The sequence below is a fragment of the Zingiber officinale genome, chromosome 5B, assembly GCF_018446385.1.
Source record: "Zingiber officinale cultivar Zhangliang chromosome 5B, Zo_v1.1, whole genome shotgun sequence".
Taxonomy (NCBI): domain Eukaryota; kingdom Viridiplantae; phylum Streptophyta; class Magnoliopsida; order Zingiberales; family Zingiberaceae; genus Zingiber; species Zingiber officinale.
In genome coordinates this window covers 134,348,148-134,356,131 of record NC_055995.1, presented here as the reverse complement: position 1 = coordinate 134,356,131, position 7,984 = coordinate 134,348,148, and the positions used below count along the sequence as shown (strand labels likewise).

At 45.3% G+C, this 7,984-nt stretch overlaps 1 protein-coding gene across 1 annotated transcript; it reads right to left on the bottom strand.

Moving 5' to 3' along the window:
- Positions 1 to 5,959: 5,959 nt before the first annotated feature.
- On the bottom strand, positions 5,960 to 7,206 carry LOC121986119 (ribonucleoside-diphosphate reductase small chain-like). Its single transcript, XM_042539932.1, has one exon. It carries the CDS (start codon positions 7,156 to 7,158, stop codon positions 6,121 to 6,123), a length of 1,038 nt encoding a protein of 345 aa, XP_042395866.1. The 5' UTR covers positions 7,159 to 7,206; the 3' UTR covers positions 5,960 to 6,120.
- Between the last annotated feature and the right edge of the window lie 778 nt (positions 7,207 to 7,984).

Here is a 7,984-nt window from a genome sequence, read left to right as displayed (position 1 = left end):
ATCTATGGGGTAGAGAAGATGCTCCTAGGAACCCAATACCTATTAGAGCTCATTGGGTTCACTAAATATTCACTAGGGATAACTTCCCTAGCAACCCTCCTAATGACCCTCTTAGGCTTTAAAGCCTTGGTCATTTGGGTCTCATCAAGGTCAACTATAGGGGTGACTCCCCTTGTGACCTTGGTAGTGGTTTTCCTAGCCCTAGGTTTTGTTCCATAATCGAATGGAACATTATGGTAAGTGGGCTTGACCACTTGGGACTTAGGTTTGTGACCCAAACCTTTCTTGTCCTTGGACATTGGTTTTTGACCCTTAGAGCCTAGAGATGACTTCTCCAAATTCTTAAGAGCCTTTTCCAAAGTATCAAGTCTTGACCTCAAGACTTGATTTTCCTTCTCTAATACCTCAAGCTTTAAATTATCATTATTCCTTGAGGTATTCCTAGGCATGTGTCTAGTCTTCTTGGGATTTCTACCTAGGTTTTCCTTAACCTTAGAAGTGTTAATCCTAGAGTTAGCATTCCTAGTAGTATCCCTATCTAGGTCGACATGTTTAGCACCTAAGCACATGTATTGATTTCTAGTGTTAACATGCTTGTCATTATTGACTAATGCAATAAAATTACTAGCATGTATCCTACTAGAATTGCACGAATGAGCCTTAAAAGATACCTTAGGGTTTGCCTTAGCTCCCCCTATCGATGAGCCCGGTCTCTTGCCCTTGTGAGGTTGCCTCCCCCTCGGACAATGGCTCCTATAGTGTCCCCGTTGCTTGCATTGAAAGCACACCACGTGCTTCTTGCCTTTGCGTGTTGGGACTCCGGCTACCTTGACCTTTGGCGCCGGTGGAGTCTTCCTAACTCTCTTTGGACATTTGCTCTTGTAATGTCCATACTCCCTACACTCAAAGCATAATATATGTAATTTATTTGAAACTAAAATGCTTGAGTTACCTAGGGTTTGGGATGGATGACTCTCTCCTTCATCCCTTCCGGAGGTGGAAACTTCTTCTTCTTGCTCCGAACTTGAGCAAGAGGAACTCTCCTCCTCTTCTTCCTTGGATGTTGAGTAGCCCTCAACTCCCAATTCGCTCCCTCCATGATGTGAGCTACTTGGCTCACTAGGCTCCTCTTCATGGCTTGAAGTGGAGCTCTCCTCATGGTACTTGGCCAAGTTGTCCCACAACTCCTTGGCATTGTTGTATCCTATCTTACACAAAATGTTAGTAGGCAATGAAAATTCAATTATTCTCGTTACCTCTTCGTTGATTTCAGATTTGTGAATTTGTTCTCTTGTCCACTCCTTCTTCTCAAGTGGTTTTCCTTCTTCATCCACCGGAGGAGTAAAACCTTCTTGTACACAAAACCAATTCATTATGTTAGTCATAAGAAAATACTTCATCCTTACCTTCCAATACGCGAAGTCGCCGCATTCGTAGAAAGGTGGAATGGTGACATCTTCTCCGTAGAGATCCATTCTCTAGCTTTGCTCCCACGGGTGTTGATCCGTCGAAGAGCGGCCTTGCTCTGATACCACTTGTTAGGATCCTTCGTACGGCTAGAGAGGGGGGTGTGAATAGCCGCCCCAAATCGATCGCGTTTCTTCCTACGATTAGGTTAGTCGCAGCGGAAATACAAGAAAGAAACTAAGGAGAAGAAAGCAAACCTCAAACGCAAGGATGTAACGAGGTTCGGAGATGAACTCCTACTCCTCGGCGTGTCCGTGAGGTGGACGAGCCCTATCAATCCGTCGGTGGATGAGTCCCCGGAGAACCGGCTAATAATATACTCCTTGTGGGTGGAGAAACCTCACCACAAAGTCTCTTGCAACAGCAAGATAAGTGTACAAGAAATACAGCAAGAAGCAAGAGCAATATGAATGTAAAAACAAACGCTAGCTTGCCTTCGACTGGTTTCCGTTGACGAAGCAGCAACTTCACGGAAGAGCGAGCAGCAGCAGCTGACCCAGTCGTAGAATGAAACTCACGCGAAGCTTCGGAGGAGCTCAACAAAGCTCAAGCACAGTAGCACTTAGAACAGGAAGAAGGAAGAAGAGATATCGCGCAGCAGCAGCCCTCGACCCCTTTATACCTGCGAAGAATACAGCGAAGAAACTAGCCGTTGCGTCGCAACGGCTAGAACCCTGATCGGTCTAAGGACCGATCAGGCCTCGGTCTGTGGACCGATCAGGCTACAGCTGGATCGGTCCACAGACCGATCCCAACATTGGCTGTGCTTCTGTTTGTCACCTGATCGGTCCCCAGACCGATCAGGTGTCGCGATGCTCATCTCTGATCGGTCCACAGACCGATCAGGACATGGCCTGATCGGTCTGTGGACCGATCAGCCTGCCTTTCTCTTCGCCAGAGCTTCTGTTCGGTATCTGATCGGTCATCAGACCGATCAGAGCAAACAGAGTATCACTGGATCGGTCTGGTGACCGATCCAGAGCTTGGTTTTTGCCCAAACCAAATCCCAAGACTTCCAAACCAATATCCGGTCAACCTTGACCTATTGGTACTTCATCCCTAGCATCTGGTCACTCCCTTGACCTGCTAGAACTCCCTGCCAAGTGTCCGGTCAATCCCTTTGACCTACTTGGACTTTCCAACACCAGAAGTCCGATCATCCCTGATCCATCTGGATTTTCCCTTGCCTGGCTTCACTCACCAGGACTTTCACCTGGCTTCACTCACCAGGATTTCCACACTGCCTAACATCCCAGTTAGGACTTTCTCACTGCCTGGCTTCACTCACCAGGACTTTCCCACTGCCTGGCTTCACTCACCAGGACTTTCCACACTGCCTAACATCCCAGTTAGGACTTTCCATTCACCTAGCTTCACTCACTAGGATTTTCACCGTGCCAAAACCCTGTTTGGACTTTCCCAGTGCCAAGTCTCCATACTTGGACTTTTCGCGTGCCAAGTCTCCATACTTGGTCTTTTCGCGTGCCAAGCTCCCTGCTTGGACTTTTCCAGTGCCAAGTCTCCATACTTGGACTTTTCCAGTGCCAAGCTCCCTGCTTGGACTTTTCCGTTGCCAAGTCTCCATACTTGGACTTTTTCCCGAATCAGGTCAACCAGGTCAACCTTGACCTACGGTTGCACCAATAATCTCCCAAACATCTATTCTTGTCCCATATCAAGAATAGAACTCTCTCACAAGAGTCAAACATCAACATGCAACTCAACTAGGTCAATCTTGACCTAAGGTTGCATCAACAATCTTCCCAAGTCAAACATCAAAATACAACTCGAGTCAAGTCAACTCGAGTCGGGTCAACCAGGTCAACCTTGACCTAAGGTTGCACCAACAACACTTATCCTGGTCATTCTCTGGGTGAAGCTATTGGCCAGCTGCCTCAGAGGGAGGGTGGCCGCTCGGCCTTTAGCATCCGCCTAGGCTTGGGCCAGAGAACCTTGGATGTTGATTTTGTAGTTGGGAGAACGCGGCTCATCGAAGTTCGGGTCTCGCCAGGCATCCGTTAGCAGCCTTATAATTGCGGTGAGGTGACTGTGCCCGTTCGGATCTGAAGGGGCTGAGGTGGCGCAAGCCCTTGTATGGGACATAGGAAGCGACCGGATGGTGGACACCGGGCCCTCGCGCCTGCTCGGAGGGAAAGAGGTCAGAAGCTCGGTAGGAATGGTGTCAAGCGGGATCTCAGACAAAGAAGGCGTCCGGTCTGGAGAGAGAGGTGTAGGGCATCGAGTGGTGCTGACGGTGGGAATAGCGGAGGAGGAGCTCTATCCCCATTAGGATGGAGGCCTTGCAAAAGGGCCCATGGTCGGTAGAGGAACGACCATCGCTTCTGGGCGAGGTCGTTTGTGGCACGTGACGAGGGGCTAATCGGAGGAGGTGGGCTTGGAGGAGGGAGCAGTTGACTCGGAGGCCACAATGATCGACACCATGGACGATCGGGCTGGTGGCAGCTCGGCGGTGGCCGCCGTGACATCGCGATAGCTGCTCGGCTACCCTCTGCTTCTCCTGTAACTTCTGAGGGGCCGACCGGAAAAACGCTTTGACTCTCTCACTCAGTCACAACCTTAGCATTTACCTCCTCGTCCGCAAGGGTGCACTTGCTGTGCAGCCATGCTTGGTTCATTGTGTTAGCTGCAGAAAAAGGAATGTCAATCAGTTAGAATCGAAAGCATAAAGAAAAGGAGCAGTTTACCTAAGGAAGCAGAGAGGCGCATTCGGATGGGATTGAGTCCGAACACATATAGGACTCCCTTCTGTAGTAGCCTATGGATATGGTATCTCTGATTGGCCATCATAGCGACTGCTTGGAGGAAGTCAGAAGCGGTTCGATATTGTCTGAGCAGGGGTGATTTGGGCAGGTTGATTTGGCAAGCGGTCGAGAAGGCGCACGAAAAAGAAATGCTCTTTCCAGTACTTTATGGAGGAAGGCATTTTGTCGAACAGTACGAAGCCGATCTGAGTTTGAGAGAGATAGGTGCCCGACTCGGAAAGCTTAGGGTAGAAAAAGTATTGAAAGATGTGAGGCAAAAGGGGGATTTCGTACCGACGAAACAAAATTACGATCCCGCACAAGACCCTAAAAATGTTCGGGACTAACTGTTGCAAGGGCATTTGGAAATACCTACAAACTTTCAAGAAAAATGGATGGACAGGAAAGCGCAGGCTGGCCATGAGTTGGTCTTTGAAAAAGGTAACCACACCATCGGGCGGTGTATGGGAACGGGCGTAAGTAGAGGGGGTGATTATTTGGTGAGAATCCAGGATGCAAAAAGACAGACGCACTTGGTCAAGTTCATCACCGTTGCAATCGGAGGCCGTGGAAGTGTACCAGAGGTCGGTGATGGCCAAAGGAGGTCCAAAGGATTCCACCATGAAGGAAGCAACAGAGGAGAAGGAATGAGAAAGGAGAAAGCAATAAGGAAGGAAACTTATTCAAAGTAGTTGTTGGCAAAGTGTGCAAAGAAGAAAATGAAGATGAAGACATGGAAAGGGGACGAGAGCGAAGGGGTTATGCGAGGAAGGAGACAGCGAGGAACGTCGGGGTTTAAAAACCCTGATGTGAAGCGTTTGCAGCCTTCCGATCAAGGGTTGTAGAAAACGAGATCCCCATCTAGCCATGGAATTCGAAGCAGTTGGAATCACGTCAATTGAAGAATATGTGTCTGTCACATCAAATGTGTGACGACAGATGACGGGACACGTGACGCGTCGTTACAGTGTGTTGTTGGACCTAAATATATATATGGTGCTCTACCTGTTGGCAATTTCTATCGTAATTAAGATGCACAATGTGGCAACATCATGGCTGCCAGTGGAGATGCATGTCAAGAGATTGATCCTATCCACCACATCAAATACCTTATTCAAGTTAATCTAATTGGCTTGAATGACTTGCCTAGCATGATGGAATGAGCCATGGAACCTTATTAGCTCATCACTGTTCCTCATCAATTATTAGTCTATTTGTATTGTCCATCTGCTGACCACATCAGTTTGCACGATGCAATTGCCCATGTCTGATCAATCAACTTGCCCGACCGACTAATCAAGACATAATAAGAAAAGAATATAAAATGCATATACATAAAACTACCGTGTGCTTGAGAAAATATTTAATCTTCGTCCTGATTATATTTTGATTTTTTAATAATATAACTTAAATCAGAGATGTGGCATGAAGTATGCACGATAGTAGTCATAAGGAGCTTCAAACTAAATTTAGCCATCGAACAAATTTTCAAAAGTTTAAAAAAGTCAATCAAATTTGTAAAAGTTTCAAAAAGTCAATCAATCATTTGTTAAAACAAATTGTTTCGATGCATCATTTCCTTAAGCATTTACAAAATCATCTAACATCGATCATTTCCGCAAGCATTTACAACACATTAGAATCATAAGCACCACTAAGACAATCATTTAACATACATGATAAAATCAACAACCACCACCAAATCATTTCCTCAAGCATTCACAACACACTAGAATTATAAGCACACTTTATTTTGACTAATCAGTTAACAAACACCCAACTTTTTACAGAGCATAACATAGATCATAGCCATGTCCAAAAACCTAAGTTTAGGAACAAAAAAAAATATATACATAACAGCAGAAGGTAGTAAAATACAACATGAAGCTTTTTAAAAATCCTCATCCAGCTTGAACTCATGGTTAGCTTCGTCGCTATTCAAACTCGACATCACAGAAGCCATCTGGTACTCCCCCACTCTCTTTTCAAAAAAGTTGGTCTTCCCTTGCAGCGAGATGAGCTCCATCCAGTCAAAAGGATTGCTTACCATGTACATATTTTCATACCCTAAAGCCCTTAGAAGATGATCTGCAACGAACTTAATGTACTGGCTCATGAGTTCACTATTCATCCCAATAAGGGCAACAGGAAGGGAATCACAGACAAATTCCCGCTCAATATCAACAGCGTCGGCAACGATAGACCGCACCCTTTCCTCTGAGAGCTTACTACGGAGGAGGCTATAGAGGAGACAAGCAAATTCACAATGAAGACCTTCATCACGAGATATGAGTTCATTTGAAAAGGTAAGGCCCGGCATCAATCCACGCTTCTTTAGCCAGAAGATAGCACAGAAGGAACCAGAAAAGAAAATGCCCTCGACGCAAGCAAAGGCAACGAGTCGCTCGGCAAAGGATTCGGATGATTCAATCCATCGCAGAGCCCAATTAGCCTTGCGAGCGACGGAAGGAATAGTCTCGATAGCATCGAAGAGATGCTCCTTCTCATTGTTGTCCTTGATGTAGGTATCAAGAAGAAGCGCGTACATCTCAGTGTGAATGCCCTCAATCACCTTCTGGAAGTCATAGAAGGTGCGGGCCTCGAAGAGTTTCACCTCTTGAGAGAACCGAGCGGCAAGGTTCTCTATCACGATGCTGTCGGAGGCAGCGAAGAAGGCCAGAACACGGGAGATGAAGTGGCGCTCATCGGAGGAGAGGCGATGGTGCCAGTCCCCGAGGTCCTGCGAGAGATCAACTTCCTCCGCAGTCCAAGAAGAGGCCTGGGCCTTTTTGTATAACTCCCAAATGGACGGGTAAGCGATGGGAAAGGAACGGAAGCGTTTGGGGTTCGCTGCCAACAAGGGCTCGTACTCCGCTTCTCCTCCGACGGCGGGGATGGGGGCGGCAGAGGAAGGTTGCGCTGAAGGCATGGTAGAGAACCGAATTATTCGAAAAGGAATCGAAGAGAAAAGTTGGGGCGTGGTAGGGCAGAGAGATAGAGAGGTGTCGAATTTATATATCAGAAGATTTCTGTTGAATTTTTTCTTAACAATTTTTTTAAGAATACTGTTTTTTTTTTTAAAAAAAAAAAAGAAGAACATCTAATCGGATCTAAATTAAACTTCCTTTTTTCTTTTTTAATTACCAAACCAAACTATTTTTTTTTCCAAGAAATTTGAGTTTTTGATTTGTAAATATAACAAATAATCATATAAATGTAATATATACAAAGAAATGGAAGACTTACGGTAATGCATATTTTCGACAATAATACGGAAATGGCGCCTTTAGATTTAAGAGAAATGCAATGTAATGCATATTTTCGACTAGAAGCAAATGAAATAATAAGCAAAAAGAATTAGGAGGGGGAAATTTGACAATAATACGTTGAATTCAGCAAATAATTACTTTATCTCCGATGCAAGCACGGTATAAATTAGGTATACAATAGCATGAAATTGTTGCACACTAGGAAGAACATATGCTAAAATTTGTACCTAGAAATCTTCACTAATCATTCTAGTTCATGAATCATTCACGAAATTAAACACAATGATTCTATGCATAGAATCGTGTTATTAGTCGCCAAAAATAATAAGTGCGAAAATTCATAAATTAAACCTGGATCCAAAATTTTGTCCATAATCTTGATTTCAATTTCAAATGTTGTATACAACGAAAATGTGGTCAGGTTTAGGACAGGCCCGGCTGAAGGCATAGGCAAATAAGGCCTATGTCGAGGGCCTCAATATAATT

What these genes read in the sequence shown, in the direction of transcription:
- LOC121986119 (XM_042539932.1), bottom strand. Translation starts at nt 7,158, where the DNA reads ATGCCTTCAGCGCAACCTTCCTCTGCCGCCCCCATCCCCGCCGTCGGA.